Source organism: Phocoena phocoena, chromosome 11 (assembly GCF_963924675.1).
Source record: "Phocoena phocoena chromosome 11, mPhoPho1.1, whole genome shotgun sequence".
Classification (NCBI taxonomy): domain Eukaryota; kingdom Metazoa; phylum Chordata; class Mammalia; order Artiodactyla; family Phocoenidae; genus Phocoena; species Phocoena phocoena.
In genome coordinates this window covers 61203846-61220759 of record NC_089229.1, presented here as the reverse complement: position 1 = coordinate 61220759, position 16914 = coordinate 61203846, and the positions used below count along the sequence as shown (strand labels likewise).

Genomic DNA, 16914 nt, shown 5'->3' with positions numbered 1-16914 from the left:
TAGGGGGCTGGGGTAGGAGGGAGTGGGGAAAAGAGGATGAGCGCTGAAAGGTAAGGACTTTGGAGTGTATGAGTGTGTGTGTGTGTGTGTGTGTGTGTGATGTATGTATGTGTGTATGTGTTCATGTGAGTGATGTGGTGTGTGTGTGTGTAAGTGATATGGTGTGTATGTGTATGAATGTGTGGGAGTGTTTATGTATGCATATGTGTATGTGTGTATGTGTGTATGTGTCTCTCTTTCTCTCTCCCTCTCTCTCTCACACACACACACCCTGCAGCAGACACACTGAAAGGTCTCCTTGGGCATCCCTCAGCCTCTGGCCTGAGCTGTCCCAACACCAATATGGAGGAGAGGGAGGGGAAGGGGCCTGGGTCTCCACTGTGATCACTGAGAAGGGGCTTCTGTGCGTTAGTCCTCCTTGTCTAACTGAAATGGAAACCAGGAAGGGCATTCCATCCCCAGCCTCCTCCACTCAAGCCCCAAGGGCTTGGTCTGAATTGACAACCTGGCCAGCTCACTGGGCGGGACTAGAGGTGGACTAAAGGTGACAACAGTCCTGTCGGCTGTCTTTTCCAAAGGCTCCTCAGGCTGCCCCTCTAGCAGAGCTAGCAGCACATTTGTCCCCGTCTTGGGCTGGGTTTGAAACTGCTGGGAATTGTTTGGTGGCTGCTTCAGGTGGGGGAGATGATGAGAGCTGGGGACGTTTAAACAGGAAAGTGGCAGGGGTGGGGAATGGGGAGGAGTGTCTGAGGGCAAATACAAGCACGTTGCACAGACATTCGTACAAAGGCGTGCAAGCGTGTATTCACAGACACACTTATCCCCCTGCCCCCCACCGGAACATAGAAGCCCACTTGTATAAGTACATTCACAGACATGCAGACACATATGTAAACACACATGCCTAGGGTGTGCACACAGCCAAGCCCAGGGCAGGTGTGTACACACAATAGTGTACAGACATTCACACAAAGTGTCTCAAATACACACAGGTGTCCCCTTCCTCTCCAGGGACAAATAAACTAAGTGGACAGGAACATGATCTGGGGCGGGGGGAAGTGCAGGCCCAGAGTAACCATCACCGGAAGATGTCTCTACTGGAGTGCGGAGGAGAGGGGCGAGAGTGGGGTCATGCCCCACTTGGCGTGGTCTCTGTATGCAAATGAGGCGTGGGGACACGTGGCCAGGGAAACCAGTCCACCCAGGCCCACCTTGCGGTCAGCTTACTCAGGAGCCGAGCTCTCTCAAGGAGGAGCTGGACTTGGGACGGAGGCTGTCGGGGAACGCCTTTCTGGCTCTCGGTAGCTTGGGGAGGGGACTGGGGGCTGACTCCTGGGCTAGAGCGTTTTGACCACCCCTTCCCCCAATCTTTTACCGCTTGATCTTTCTGCTCTTGTCTCAGGAATCTGGATCTTCTTCACTCCATCCCCAAGCCTCCTCCAGGGAGCCTTCCCTGACTGAGCCCGTTGTAGATCGACTGGGACCGCTGTCTTTCACCGCTCTCTGCGTCCGCCTGCATCAAGGGGTCTGAGCCTCTACGGCCCTCCTCCCCACTCTGGACGGTACAGGCTTGGACCGAAAGCCTGGGCCTCGGAGGGGTGGACGGCGCGATGGCGGAAGCGCGGCCCCGAGAATAGCTGGCGGGCAGAGAAAGGTGGCCGGCGGCCAGCCCCGCCCCTACCTGTGTAAGCCTATCCGCCCGCGCCTAGAGGATAAAAGCGGCCAAGTCGCCCGGAGGTCAGCGAATTCGGCCCCCTGTCCCCCGCCGCTCGGTCCAGCCCGGCCCAGCCAGCATGTCCATCCACTTCAGCTCCCAGGTCTTCAGCTCGCGCTCCTCCGCCTTCCCAGGGCGCGGCACCCAGGTGCGCCTGAACTCGGTGCGCCCCGGCGGCTTCGGCGGCAGCAGCAGCAGCCTCTACGGCCTTGGCGCCTCGCGGCCGCGCGTGGCCGCGCGCTCATCCTACGGGGGCCCAGTGGGCGCCGGCATCCGCGAGGTCACCATCAACCAGAGCCTGCTGACCCCGCTGCAGGTGAACATCGACCCCTCCATCCAGCAGGTGCGCCAGGAGGAGCGCGAGCAGATCAAGACTCTGAACAACAAGTTCGTCTCCTTCATCGACAAGGTGAGCGGCCCGCGCTGCCCCAAGCCAGGATTCAGGCCCCAGCAGCCGCCCCGCAGCGCACGTGGGCCAGGGGCTGGGAGGGCTGCTGCCTGCTCTCTTTCCGCCGATATCTGGGACTGTACCCTCTCCATGAACCCTGTAGCTATTTTTGTCCCCCTCGGCCTCCAAGCCCTCTCTCGCAGCAAGCTACCCAAATCTCCCTGCTTTTCCTCCGGGAATGTGTGCGTGGGTCTGTCCGGTTGCCCTGGTGAGCTGTGCCTGTGAGTCGCTGGGGTTCTTGGGCAGCTTTTGTCATCCGAGTCAGGTTGGGAGCTCCAGACGCCAAGGCCAGGACTTCTTTCTCTGGGCCCCCTTCTCTGAGAGGGGGCTGTGTGGAGTCAGAGATGGGGCAGGGTGAGATTCTCCCCTCCTGCCCCACTTATTATCTAGCAGATGCTGGAAATAAAGGGCTGGAGGGAGGCAGGCTCCTGGTCCCATCGGCCCCACTTACCTGGTCCTCCATCCTCCTTTGGGTGGTAGGAGGTGAGGTTATACTTGCCCTTGGAGAGAGCTCGTCTGGGGGCACTGAGGGTCACAGGGAAGGGCCATTTAAGAGGTGTTTTTCCTCTTATGTCCCAAAGGGGTGGGGCATAGAGATGGGGAGAGCGCACTTGTGGGGCTGGATCCAAGAACTAAGGGCTAGCCCCCTGGGCCCCTCTGGCCAGGGCCTCCTCCCTGGGCGTAGAGCAGGCTTTCTCTTTCCTGTCTTTGTGTACCTCTCTGCTTCCCTGGTCTCCCATGTCTCCTCTCCTTCACCCTTCAGACTGTACACATCCTTCAAGCTCTGGGGCAGCCTCCGCAGGAAGCCCCAGGCCCAGGTTCCCCCCCGCTGATGGTCGGCTGCAGACCCCAGATCCTGCTGCCTGAGTTGCTGGTTTTGAGGAGGCCTGCTTCCCACACCAGTCATATTGGTGCTCCTTAGGGACTCATTTTACATTGGCTTGATTGTAGCATCCTGTCCTGAGGCCTTGTGGGAGAAAGAGGGAAGGGGAGAGAGGATACTGAGAGAGGAAGGGATGAGGTCCCAGCCTGAAGGGAGGGGGCCCGAGTCGGGCTCAGGACACAGACAGGAAGTGGGCAGCCCTTCAGACAGGGAGGTGGAGGCCATCGCCTGTGATGCGAGGGGAAGCAGAGGAGGGAGGAGACTCTAGAGCACAGCACTGGCACATATCAGTGACCTGAGCCCTGGACACACTCTGAGCCAGTTGAGACAGAGAGTCCTGGAGGAGAGGCTTTGTTCAGGGTGGGCTTCCCGGAGGAGAGAGCCAAGGGCTAGGGGCCCAGGTTGGGGGAAGAGCCAGTGCGAGCGTGGATTCTGCTGGATGGCTGGAGACCCTCTCAACCGCACTGTGGGTGGCACGGTCTGCCTCTCCTGAGTTTCCTCCTCCCGCCCCTTCTAGGTGCGGCTTCTGGAGCAGCAGAACAAAGTGCTGGAGACCAAGTGGGCCCTGCTGCAGGAGCAGAAGTCGACCAAGAGCAGCTGCCTCCTGGGCATCCTTGAGGCCCAGACTGCTGGCCTGCGGAAGCAGCTTGAGGCCCTGCAACTGGACGGGGGCCGCCTGGAGGTGGAGCTTCGGAACACGCAGGACGTCGTGGAAGACTTCAAGAACAAGTACTGCCCCGCAGTACGACCTGCCGGGATCCATGCCCTGGGCCCATGTGCCCCTCTCGGCTCACCCTCTGCAAATCCTCTCTGGGTCAGGGGTCAGGGGGTACAGCTGCTCAGTACAACAACTCCCGGAAGGGAAGATCTTGATTAACACGTTCCCTGCTTCCCCTCTCTCCTCTTTGTCTCTGGGGGCCGTTTCCAAGTCGCTCTGGTCCTGTCTTCTGACTTACTCCCAGTGAAATATCTCAGCCCAGCCCTGATCTGCACTGCTCCCTTCAGAAGCCTCACCAAGGCCCAGGAAAGGGCAGGGCAAGAGATGATGTGCTTCAGAACTGGCGTGGCCCTCAGATTATTCTAGAACAACTCTGTTTTGTTCCCATGAGGAATTAGAGTCCAAAAAGTTTCAGGGGCTTGATCAAAATCGCATAGTAGGTCACTGGGAGAGCTGGGGCTTGTTTTTGGGCCCCTGACTCCCATGAGGAGACCTGGAACCAAGCTGGGAAGGAAAGAAGCAGAGAGCATGATCATTGTGAGCGATGGAAGGGGTTGCGGAGGCTGGGGGTGGGTGCGGCCAGGGCAGGAACCAGAAAGGAGGCTGTGAGGAGGGGCAGGGAGTGGGAGGCTGGAGGCCAGGAAGGCTGGGTCTTGAGGACAGGCCTTTGAGGTGCCTGCTGAACTCTCTGTTCACATTGAATAGAAACCAAAGCCAGAGGCTGGGCCGGGGGGTAATGAGTGAGTTCTGTGCTCTGCCTGGGGGCGGGTGTATGACTAAGCCGGAGCAGGGACACTGCCTTTGACTGGACGTAGAACAAACAGAGGCCTCTGCAGGGAGTGTCTCTCCATTCCCATCCCCCATCCCCACCCCCCGACTTCCCTAGGGCAACAGTCAACAGGATTAATCCCACAGCAGGTGGAAGGCAGGTGGAAGCAGACCGGTGCAGGACAGGGAAGGCCTGGGACAACCCGCGAGCCCCTGCTGTCAGGTGTGCATGTGTGCACACATACTCCCCCAACCCAGAACCCACAGGGCACTTTCCTGGGGAGCCAGGCTGAGCTCCAGGCTGGGACTGAAGGAGGAACTGGAAGGGGTCCTGAGTACAGCTGCCCAGGGATCTCCTATCTGCACATCCTCTGGGCCCAGTGGCACAGCAGGGGTGGAGAGACGGCCTCGCAGATATTTTCCTAACTATTCTAGAGGCCCTGGGGGAGTGGGACTTCGGGGATCTGCGCTCCTGGAGGGCCTCTGCCTGCCTGAGTGTCCTGCTCCCCACTAAAGTTGCCCCACATTGTTCCTGCTGTTCTCCAGAAGCTCGTGGACACTGCTGGCTTTCTGTTTCTGACACCTATTTTTTTTTTGCGGTACGAGGGCCTCTCACTGTTGTGGCCTCTCCCGTTGTGGAGCACAGGCTCTGGACGCGCAGGCTCAGCGGCCATGGCTCACGGGCCCAGCCGCTCCGCGGCACGTGGGATCTTCCCGGACCGGGGCACGAACCCGCGTCCCCTGCATCGGCAGGCGGACTCTCAACCACTGCGCCACCAGGGAAGCCCTCTGACACCTATTTTGAATCCTCAAGTAAATACTGGGTCAGGCCCACCTGCCCTCTTGCTCTGTGCCCTGCTTTGCCGGCGTCCTCCTACGGGCAGGAGGCTGGCTCCTTGGGAGAAAGAGGGATGGAGGGGAGTGCTCTGGGAGTAGCGATTGGGGCTTGTCACCTAGTTGGGGGCTGGTTCTTCCTCCTTCCTGAGTCCACAAGGTCCCTCCTCTTCGGGCCCCTTCTTCACCCTCAGCGGGTGGGATTAAGCAGGTTAAGGTGTGAGTTCAGGTGTCAGATGGCCAGGCTTCAAGTCCGGGCTTTGCCACTTAGCAGCTTGGTGACTGGACAGAGTACTCAGCCTCTCTGTGCCTCTGTTCCTTTCCCTGAGAATCATAGCACCATTGTTACAGGATTGTTGTGGGGATTAACTGAGAGAATGCATGGGAAGCACATAACAGGGCAGGCCCCATACAGAGTGGTCCAGAAGCATGGCTGCTATTCGTCTTCTCACTCCCAGTATATGCAGCCTTTGTCCTTTGATCCACGTATGTTCCCTGCTCCCTCACCCCCATGCCTGCCAAGACTCAAAGCCCTAGGAACAGCCGTATGGAAAAGTCAGGGACATTTTGTTTCGTAGCTGACACCTGTTTTTTCAGGTGTGTCATTAAGGAGGGGTAAAGGTGATGCACGGCAGACTTTCACACCTGGATATGGGGGGATGGAGGCAGAGCTGCACCAATACCATGCTCCCCTCCTTTACTGCAGGTATGAAGACGAAATTAACCGTCACGCGGCTGCTGAGAATGAGTTTGTAGCGCTGAAGAAGGTGAGGGGGTCAGACAGGTAGGGTGGGTGGCATCGTAGGAAGCACAGGGGACAGGGGCCCACATGCGTCTCACCTGAGCAGCCAGTAAGGACCTTTGGTCAGGGTCTGGCTGGGTCTATAAGAAGGGAGCGATGGGCTTGGAGAAGGTGAGATATGGAAGCCAGCCATTTATAAGCCTGCTTCGTGTACGTATGTGCACACATGTGTCTGTGTGTGTGTATTTGTGTGTAGGTGTGTCTGGCGAGTCACTACACTTGTTTCTGGGCTTTTGGAGGGGTTAGAATTATGACTACAGGATGGAGGTTAGAAGGGACGAGTTCAACCCCAAATAAGGAAGTGCTCTATCAATCAGAACATTTAATTACAGATGAGGATGGCACATGGCATGCCTGAAATATTTGCTGAATGAATGGGATGGGGTGCCTTGAGGCAAAGTGAGTTCCCTGTCCCTGGAGGTGTGCAAGTAAGGTCAGAAGGCCTTAGGAATATCTTAGAGGAGATTGACTTAATCTGATTCAGGCCCATCCACAGAAATGTAACCTGCCCTGGAGTGCTGGGCCCTTGGAGATTCAGGGATGAGTGGAAGTGAGCCCTTTCCACAGGAGCTTAACCACAGCAAAGGATGGCTCTCAGGGGACCAGACTTGCGGTGTTATCTGTTGCCTACCTGCCTTATATCACCCATGCTGCAGGCTACATATTTAGGCTAGAGATTTGCCATCTCTGGGAGCAGTGTCCTGGAGTCTGAATGATTTCATGCTCTCCCATTTGACTGATGAGAAGCTGAGGCTCATAAAGTTGAGGTGATTTGTTCAAGGTCACACAGCTAGTAGGTGGCAGAGCCGGGGGTGTGTCTAAGCCACTACAGCCTTTAGGAACTGGTAAAGCGCTAGGTTTGGGGCTCCAGGCTGTTGTGGGCTACCAGCGCTGAGTAGGCACCTCCAGTCCTGGGGGTGCGTGGAGACGATGTTCTCCTCGAGCCTGGACGGGTCCAGTGGAGGGAACTTCCCACCGTGGGCGTGTCAGGCAGCCTGGAGGAGCTGTATGTTTCCTGATAGGGCAGCGGTGATTGGTTCTGGGGGTTGGACAGTACTGGCTTGCTCCCACGCCTGCTAAGTGTTTCGTGAACTGAGGACATGGTGTCCCTCTACCCCTTCTCACCACCACCCCTCCCAGGACGTGGATGTTGCCTACATGAACAAGGTGGAGTTGGAGGCTAAGGTGGACACCCTGAATGATGAGATCAACTTCCTCAGGACCCTCTATGAGGAGGTGAGGACCTCAGGGGTGGGAGATATGCCACAACCTGCATGTCCTAGCCAGGGGGCTATCTGGTCCACCCCCTGCCTCTGGGTCAGCCGGGGTGTGTGTTGGGTGCATTCAGGGGAGTTGACCCCTGAATAAAGACCCCTGCTCGTTATTCTTTCTGGATTCAGGAATCCATGGTGGGTGAGGAGCTCAGTAGGAGCTGGGGCAGCACACCAGGGTGGGGTCAGTCAAAACTGGCCTTCCAGAGATGTGGGATTGTCATTTGTCAGGAAGGGGGATTGGGAGGGGCTGGAAGAAACCCGGAGGATGTTGAGGGATCCGGGCTGTGACAGGGTTCACAGGTGGACTGGGTGGGCTGGCAGGGGAGCCTGAGTCAGGAGAGACTGGAGTGCCTGAGGGTTTACACCCACCACTCACCCACCCTCTCTGCCTGCCCCTCCCATCTCCCCACCTGCTCAGCTTGCCCTGCCCTGGGCTTCTGGTTCCTTTCCCTCAAGGGGATTTAAAAACCTCTTCATCCCATCTGTGTGAGTCTCTGGCCTTAGGCAGAAGGTAGGGTGGTTGATCATCTGGCTAGTCTGGGACATAGGAAAACGTGAGGCAAATTACAGACCAGTTCTCATTTCCCTTCAGTCTGGTCTTTACCTGAACATCCAGCCTCCATTAGCGTCTCCGAGAGAATTTCCACGTATGTTAATTTCAGGGGCTGGATCCCTCAGGCTGACTTTCGGTACTTCTGGCCTCAGTGTGGGCCTTCATATGTCTATCACATGTTATATATGTGTGTGTGTGTATGTATATACATGTATATATAATTATTTTCCTCTCATTATGAAATACATACTCATTGCAGAAAATCTAGAAAATTAAGTAAAGCATAAAATTGAAAACAAGTTTCCTACATCTACTCTTACCATCTTGATACCTACCTTTTCAGACTTCTTCTCTGCATATACACACATAGAGATATAGAAATACATATATTTAATAAAATAGAATCATACCTTTTTTCAGGTAACAGTACACCACAGATATAGTTCCCTGTCCGTAAATATGGCTGTATCATCGGCGTTAAAGGCTACAGACTGTGCATACTACATGACTTATTTTACCCACCCCCTAGAGATTCCCTTCACAACAGAGCTCAACTCCTCGCAGCCGGGAGCCACCACAGTTCACCACACTCTGTCACTTGTTTGTCCGCTGTGATCCTGCCAGACTCTTGATTTCAGAAGGTGCTAATGGGCTTTTCCGGGAGCCAGGGCTGGTGGAGCTGTTTAGTGGGTGCTGGGTCTGTGCCCCCCGGCTACCTGGTGGCTCACTCCCACTCTGGCCTCTTCTCCCTTTTTCTTTCCCTAGTGTGCGGGGAATCCCAGGATGGGCATGGGGACAGGGATGGGTCATGCCCCAAGTCCTGATGTTCTGTCTGGTCCCTGCAGGAGTTGAAAGAGCTGCAGTCCAAGGTCTCAGACACGTCTGTGGTCCTGTCCATGGACAACAGCCGCTCCCTGAACCTGGACGGCATCATCGCCGAGGTCAAGGCCCAGTATGAGGAGATCGCCAACCGCAGCCGGGCTGAGGCCGAGGCCTGCTACCAGACCAAGGTGTGTGGCCGCTGGAGGCATATTTTCTCTTCCTGGCAGAGTCCTCCGTGGCGGCTTCCCTTACTCCTCACCCTGTCTCAAGCCTTTGGGGCCTGGGTCCCACTGTGCTGACAGGCACCAGGGATTAAATCTGTGGTGGTCTCCAGTGTCCTGGGAATGAGAGGAGGAGAAGGCTAGGTCCTTGCCCAGGGCAAGATTCCAGCCTGATGTGGGGGGAGAGAGCAGAGGAAATGGACATGGATTAATAATTATTATAGCTAAAATCTGGCAAGTAAGCACAATGCCAGGCAAAGTTTCAAATGTTTTACCTGTATTGACTCATATAACCCACAGAACAGCCCTGTTAGGTAGGCACTAGTGTTATCCCCCTTTTACAGATGAAGAAACTGAGGCATGGAGAGGTTAAGCGATTTGTCCAGCTCTGCACAGCTGGCAGACAGGAGAACAGGGACCAGATCCTGGGTCCAGGGGCTCCAGAGCAGGTTTAATCGTTATATGCACTGGGTGTGGGCAGGGCAGCTGACAGCGCAGTGCTGAGGGCATGGGTGGGGAGGGGGTGTGCTGGGGCAAACCAGTGATCTGGGGGAGGGAGCCTGAGAGTTCAAAAGCAGCATAGAGCAATGTCTCTTCAGAGACAGGGAGTCATCCATGGTGTATGCGAGGACACATGTGTGCCAATAAGGACTTACTGTGTGACACTAGGCCAGTGCCTTCTGTTCTCTGGGACTCATTCACCTCATCTGTAAAATGGGTGGTGCTGACAAAGGGGTTAATAGGTGAGGATCTCAGACTTCCAGTGATTCTCCAGTGTTAGGACATAATGGGAATGGGCAGAGCCCCGAGATCAGTGGAATGGGCCTGGTGAGCCATTCTTGTCACCCCCCCCCGCCCCCTCCGCCCCGTCCTGGCTGGGAGGAAACTGAACCCCTCCCCCACCCCACTGTCCGGGAGTCTGGCCTCCTGGTATCGGGCGAAGTTTGCTGGGAGTCAGACTGTCCCTCCCTGGGAAGACAAGCTGGGAGGGCTTGTCACTCAGAACCTGGGGCCTTCCTTGGGTCGGGAGAAGACAAGTCACCTGTAATCACGGTCCACCCTTGCCATACTCTTCTGTGTGGTCCCTCCAGTTTGACACCCTCCAGGCCCAGGCTGGGAAGCACGGGGACGACCTCCGGCATACCCGGAATGAGATCGCGGAGCTGAACCGGGCCGTCCAGAGGCTGCAGGCTGAGATCGACAGCAACAAGAACCAGGTGGGCGCGAGCCCTCCTCCTTGGGGCATGTGAAGGGCAGCCAGCTGGGACCCTGCCCAGGACGAGCAGCAGGAGGCTGGGGGCGAGGGGGTCGCCCCTGCTGCTCTGGGGACCAGGCTGGTGCGGCTCAAGTCTCTCGGGCCCACCTGCGAGCTCGCTAGGACGAAATGTTCTTGGCCAGGTCCTGCTCGACCGAAGGGAGAACAGGATACCTAGCTGGGCATGGAGCTTGTGGAAGGAGCCTCGAGCTGGCTGGCTAGACTAGAACCACCATTCGTTACCACACTGGGACTGAGCCCTCTCCTTGCACCTAGCTCTGGGTGCGATGCGGGCCTGGGGGCAGGGGGCAGGGGGTGGCGGGCCGGAGGTCAGCAGAGTCCCTCACTCTGGCTCCCAAGGCCCCGCCCCACCTGCTGACCTCACTCCTCACCACTGCCTCTCTGGCTGTGCTCTTGCTGCGTCCTGGAGCTTATATTCGCCAGGCACCTTCGTGCTTCAGGGCCCTTGCACTTGATGTTCCCTCTACCCGGAATGTGGTTCTCCCAGCTCTGCACATGGCCGCCCCTTTCTCGCCCCTGGGGTTTAGGACAAAAGACCTCTTCTCAGAGATGGCTTCCTCACACCCAGCCACTCTCTCAGCAGTCTGTGTGAGGTTCCTGAAACACCTATCACTCTCTGAAATTTTCTGTCTTATTAATTTAGTATTGACTTATTAGGTAAGTCTTAATTATTTAAGTATAAATAAGTATTGTCCCCTACTTCCACTGGGATATTAAAAGTGCCTTAAGAGCAGGGGCCCCCGTCTGTCTGGTTCACTGTTCCTCCCTTCCCAGCACCTGACACATAGTCAGGGCACAGGTCTCAGACGACAGACTGATGGGAGGAGGTGCTGTGAAGCTGGGGTGGGGGGTATTGATGAGGAAGGGTCCCCCAAGCCCTGACCAAGGCATGGGGGTGCTCGAGGCAGCTCAGCCTGGGCAGGTGTCTGCAGTGGGGAGGGAGGGAAGCTGATGGGTGGTGGCTACTTTCCAGATGAGCCGGGGGATGGGATGTGGGGGTGATCTACCCAGAAATGTCCTCCCCTTGGAGCCCTGCAGGCCTTTTTACATGAGGGTGAGGGTGGAAGCTGCCTCCCGGTACAGATTCAGGGCTGTGAGTCACCGGTGCGGCAAGCCAGCGTCCAGCCCTGGAGGGGAGGCACAGAATAATGAATGGCGGTTTCCCAAACGCCGCAGCTTCTGCCACATCCGGTTCTCCTCTTACCCAACAGGGCAGAGCCAGACCCCGGAGCTGGGGTGTCTATCACCGTCGGGGGGCTCAGAGGCAGTGGCACGGCCTTGCCAAGGGGGCACCAGTGTGACAGGGAGGGGCACTGACCAGTGGATGGGGGCGGAGGGCATCAGCCAGCCTCCTGGGCAGGACTGGGGGTGTTGTGCAGAGAGGAAGAGTGCGTGCTCGGAGGGGAGAGGGTCTGAGGGCAGAGCGCGGTTGTGAGAGGGAAGGAGGACCACTGCGCGAGGGGATGCGGGTGGTGGCTCTCGGAGCTGAACGAGAAGCCGCTCAGGACTAAATAGGCCCGGCTAGTGAGGGACGGGCCACGAGAGAGGGAACACTAAGGCCAGGCAGGAAGTGGCAGCTGATGTTCACGCCCGTTCTGAATCACGCCACCCCTGCCCAAACCTGGGGCCTGTTAACTCGGAGTCTAGGGGTGCCAAGCAGCGTCTCTGTACTCCAAGTCTCCCTGTTCTGGGCCTGTTCCAAACTGGTTCCTATTTTGAAGGTGTTTTTGGTTCTGGTCAGCTGCCTGAAATTTGAGGACTAAACTAGAATCCCATAGCCTTGGAACTCCTCTAGCTAGAGGTCAGGTGTGTGGGCATTTGTAAATCATAATAGCATTTACTCATAATAGTGATCATAATAGCATTTATTAAATGCTTACTGTATACCAGACACTGTGCCAAAGACTTTTGTATGATTTCGTTACTTGCAATATCTCTCTATACATACTGTGATGACTGCTAGTTTAGGAAAGGGGAGACTTTTGGCTTAGAAGGGTTGATTCATCCAAGATCACATGGCTTGTAAGTGGCAGAGCCAGAAGTGGAAGGTACGCATTGGGTATCAAAACCCATGTTTGAAATCCCTGGGATTCCCTGGTGCTTGGGCGAGGGGGCTGGTGCCCGTGAAGCCACCGTAAGCAAGGTGCCCAGATGCTCACTGCAGCATGGGGAAGCAGGAAGGCAGTGGCTGGTGAGGCCTGCCCCCCCAGCTCAAAGCCCCACTACTCCCCACAGCGTGCCAAGTTGGAGGCTGCCATTGCCGAGGCCGAGGAGCGTGGGGAGCTGGCTGTCAAGGATTCACGGGCCAAGCTGGTGGACCTGGAGGAGGCCCTGCAGAAGGCCAAGCAGGACATGGCCCGGCAGCTCCGGGAGTACCAGGAGCTCATGAGCACCAAACTGGCCCTGGACATCGAGATCGCCACCTACCGCAAGCTGCTGGAGGGCGAGGAGAGCAGGTGAAGACAAAGAATCTGGAAAGGGGATCCTTTGGGGCTCAGTGAGGCCGGGGGCTTGACATTCATCCATTTGCAAGCATTTCCTGTGTACCCTCTTCTGCAGGGTACTGGGTGTGGGAAGTGCAGGGAGGGTACAGATGATGCTTGCTTCTTTGCCCTTGATGAGATGACTTTCGAGAGGGAAAGACCAGATGGTATAAGCTCAGTGAGAAATTTGAAGTAATGACAGCGCTTTTGTGTGTGTGTGTGTGTGTGTGTGTGTGTGTGTGTGTGTGTGTCTATTAGCAAGCTTATCTTATTTGATCCTCAGAACACATCAGGTAAGCAAGACAGGTATTATTGACTCCTTAGTGTACAGAGGGGAAATTGTGGTTAGTTTTATTAATTGAGGGGACAGGGCCAGTGTGCGGTCAAGCTCTGTTGATTCCTGGTCCAGGCAACTTCCATGGCGACAGGCTGCTTCTCACCACATAACTGAGGGCTAAGTCACGTGGTATTGACTGAGCGTGGTGAGGAGGTAAATTTCCCCTCTCTCCAGAAGTATTTGCAGCCTGAGATGGAGCTGAGACGGGTTAGTCTCTCAGGGAATTCTTCACAAAAAACTCCACATCTATGTCCATGAAGTTGGGTCTTCATTAGTACCTTGATGGCTTGATTGACTCATTCAGTCAACAGACAAGTGGCCTGGAATCTTTCTAGTGTCCCCATCTCTTGCCCTTGATCTTTGCCCTGCCCCCTTCCAGGATTTGGGGCTGCGGCTGGGCTTCCCTCACTCCCTCCACTCAATTGAAGCCTCTCCTCCTCCCTGCAGAGTAAACTCATTCCCAAGGCCAAGGGCTTGGTGACAGTGGGACTGTGAGTCACAAAGCAAGCACCAGCTGTCTCAGATAGATTTTTAATTTCCAGCGTAAGACCTGTTTCAGCCTCACAGCCTGCTTAGAACAACCCCCTCTCCTCCTTCCCCCCTCAGTCCCGGCTGGAGCTGAATTCACTCAGTCAACGATTCACTAATTATTTCAACACATATTAAATAATTACCGTGTGCCAGACCTCATGCTAAGGACTGGAGATGCAGGAATCAATACAGCCTTCTTTGAGGATTTTATGATCTGGTTAAGAGAGGCAGCCATCTACATAAACAACGAGAACAGCTACCATTTACAGACTCCTGTGTGCCCAGGGCTTTAGGTAACTTATGTCATTTAGCCCTCACAAACAACACTGTGAGGTTGGTACTGAGTTAGTCCCCATCGTAGGTGAGGAAATGGAGACTCTGAGACATTCCCAAGGTCATGTAGCCAGTAGGCAGGAGGGCCAAAGTGAAAAGGCTGAAAGAAGGCTGAATGTGTGGGGACAGAGGAAGGAACCTCAGTTCTGCTCGGGGCCTGGACGGAGGGGTGCGGGAGTGCTTCCTCCAGTGCTGAGGAGAGAGCAGCCCTCACAGGTATCTCCTCTGCCCCAGGATGACCGGAGCTGGAGTGGGAGCCGTGAACATCTGTAAGTCCTTGGCTACGGGCCCATCACCTATGCCGTCCAGACTAGGCTGGGTCTATTGATGGCACATCAACCTGAAGGCCTGGCCTTCTGGAGGCTGGGAGTCTCCTACCCTTCAATAGCTTTCAGCAGAGGCCTGCAGCTCCCATCCAGAGAGGCTCAACAGCCCAGGAAAGCCATGCACGAGGACAGGGTGGGTGGGGCCAGTGTGGAGCAGCCCTCACCTCTGTCTGAGGCTCCTTCTGGGTTGGCCCCTGGCTGTTGGTGGGAAGGGAGGTGAGTGGGAGGAGGGAGACGGGGAGCTATGGCAGGAGGGCAGGGGCCTCGGGTAGTGGGCCTCACGCCGATGGAGACCTCCTCCCTTCTCTCTCAGCTGTGGTCGGTTCCATGGGCGGTGCTGGCAGCCGGCTGACCTTCGGGGGAACCATGGGCAGCGATGCCCTGAGATTCTCCAGTGGTGGAGGGCCTGGGGCCCCCAAAGCCTATTCCATTAGGACCACATCTGCCCCCGGCAGGCGAACCCGCAACTGAGCCCCTGGTGTGGGGAGACACATACCCTCTCCTCCCATCGTCACAAGAGGACCTCCATCCCTGGTCCCATCCCTGGTCCCAAGACTGCAAGGCAGTCTGAAAAATGATGTCAGAATAGCTTCCAATAAAGCAGCTGCTTTCTGAGGCTTGGGTGAGCCCATGCCCAGCACCTGGTATCCTGGCTTCATTAGGCTGGGTGGGGAAGGCGGTGGGGAGGGGAGGGCTTGAGAGACCACAGGGTCTGCCCTGATAACTGGGACAGCACATTGGTGACATGGGGATGCTGCTCTATGGAACATGACTCTTATCCAGAGTGAGGTCTTGACCCCTCCCAGGGCTGCGCCTGATTCCAGCTCCTCTCCTGAAGAAGCCCAGAAGCCCCTGGAAGTTCTGGCTCTGCCAGGAAGTGGGCACTGGAGTCCTCTCCTGCTGAGGGCGTGGGAGAGCCATTTGCACCCACCCCCTGCCCCAGCCAATGCCCTGTGCTGTCAGAGAACGTTCCTCAGTGGTGAGAAGACCACACATTTAGCTGCCCTAGGCCTGGGTTTGGGGTGGACCAGCCAACTGGCAAATCAGCCCTTCCTGGGAGAGAGAGGGAGTCAGGTGGGGCATAAAGTTGTCCCCTGGGAGATGCAACCTCAGTCCCTGTGGGAGGGTTTAGGAAGAAGGGGAAGCAGCAGCAGGTCCACACTGGACGGGCCCTGGGACCAATCTGTCCATTAGAAGCCACAGGCGTCCAAGCCTCCAGAGCAGCCGCAGTCAGGGTTGGCTCTTCGCCCAGGGCTGGGGGAAACCAGTCATTTAGACTCTTGGGGATGGAGGGGAGCTGCCAGAGCTGCGGGCAAGGATCCCGGCCTCCCTGGAGGAAGTGAAGAGACAAGCGGGGAGAGAGATGCAGGAGAAGGCAGCAATTGGGCAGGTCAGGCCAGCTGGTTCCTGCAGCCCTTCCGCCGCAAGCCCAGGGGCTCTCCGAGCTCTGGGACCCGCCGCCGGAGGCAGGGACGGTTGGCTCGCGGAGCGGTGTATTTACGAAGCAGAAGCCGCCAAGCAAACCCCACCAGGTGGCTGCCGCCACCGCTTTGGCCACAGGGCGAGCACACGCCGGTGCTCACCCCCAGGTTCCCGCTGCAGCGGGCGCTGCAGACGCTGCCCGTCGCCGGCCGGAGCCGGACACGCAGAGGTCCAAGCAGACGACCCCGCCCCGGGAGCTGCTGACACCTGCGGGGGGCCGGGGAGGGGAGAGAACAGGGCTGATTCGCCTCGCAAGGTCGTCACCAGCGGCTCCTGCCTAAGGGCCAGAGTCCCCCCACCCCCTCTTCTCTTGCTCAGAGCTCCTTCCCTCTATTTCTATTCCCCCTTCCCCCTCAAACAACCTCACACCTGGGCACTTCTTCCAGTAGTCTAACCTCAAGCATCCTTGATGAACTGTTAGCCCAGGCCCTCCCTATAGGCTGAAATAGCTATTTAAGTTATCATAATCATTCACTGCCACATCCCCCTCCTTCCTTTCAGGGTCTTAAACTGTGCCCCCGTCCACCCCCCCGCCCCGGCCCCCGCCTCCTGTTTTTGTAAATAAAATTTTATTGGAACCCAGCCACACCTGTTCCTGAAGTATTGCTGTGGCTGTGGCTGCTTTCACATTACAAGCTAAACAGCTGAGCAGAGACTGCGTGACCCGCAAGCCTAAAATATTGACTATTTGGCCCTTTAAGAAAAAGACTGACCACCAGGAGCCCCAAGCTCTTATTTCAGAACCCACAGTATAGATAACTTACAGACATTTACAGCACCAATGCCCTTAAACAACCTTGTGCGGAGAGAAAAGAGTCAAAAATTATCTGGGGGGAGCAGAACTGGCAAATTCCCTCCTCCAAGCAATCCTGATGCAAATTAGATGCAAATAATATGCAAACATGCTCCTAGCTCTAAGCACAGCTTGGAGGATGAAGAGACATCACCCCCACAGGTGCGGTCCTCACCCCTGCCCCTCGCCTTCCAGCAGGCCGCCTGTAGGTGGCGATCTCGATGTCCAGGCCCAGCTTGGAGTTCGTCACCTCCTGGTACTCCTTGAGCAGGCAGGCCATGTCCCGCTTGGCCTTCTGCAGGGCCTCCTGCAGCCC

The 16914-nt window shown here is 56.5% G+C and overlaps 1 protein-coding gene across 1 annotated transcript; it reads left to right on the top strand.

Annotated features, from left to right (window-relative positions):
- The first annotated feature begins 1747 nt into the window (after positions 1-1747).
- KRT7 (keratin 7) lies at positions 1748-14963 on the top strand. The gene is made up of 9 exons (XM_065887880.1): positions 1748-2123; positions 3563-3774; positions 6072-6132; positions 7308-7403; positions 8840-9004; positions 10129-10254; positions 12549-12769; positions 14232-14266; positions 14637-14963. Exons 1-9 carry the CDS (start codon positions 1794-1796, stop codon positions 14792-14794), a joined length of 1404 nt encoding a protein of 467 aa, XP_065743952.1. The 5' UTR covers positions 1748-1793; the 3' UTR covers positions 14795-14963.
- Positions 14964-16914: the final 1951 nt, after the last annotated feature.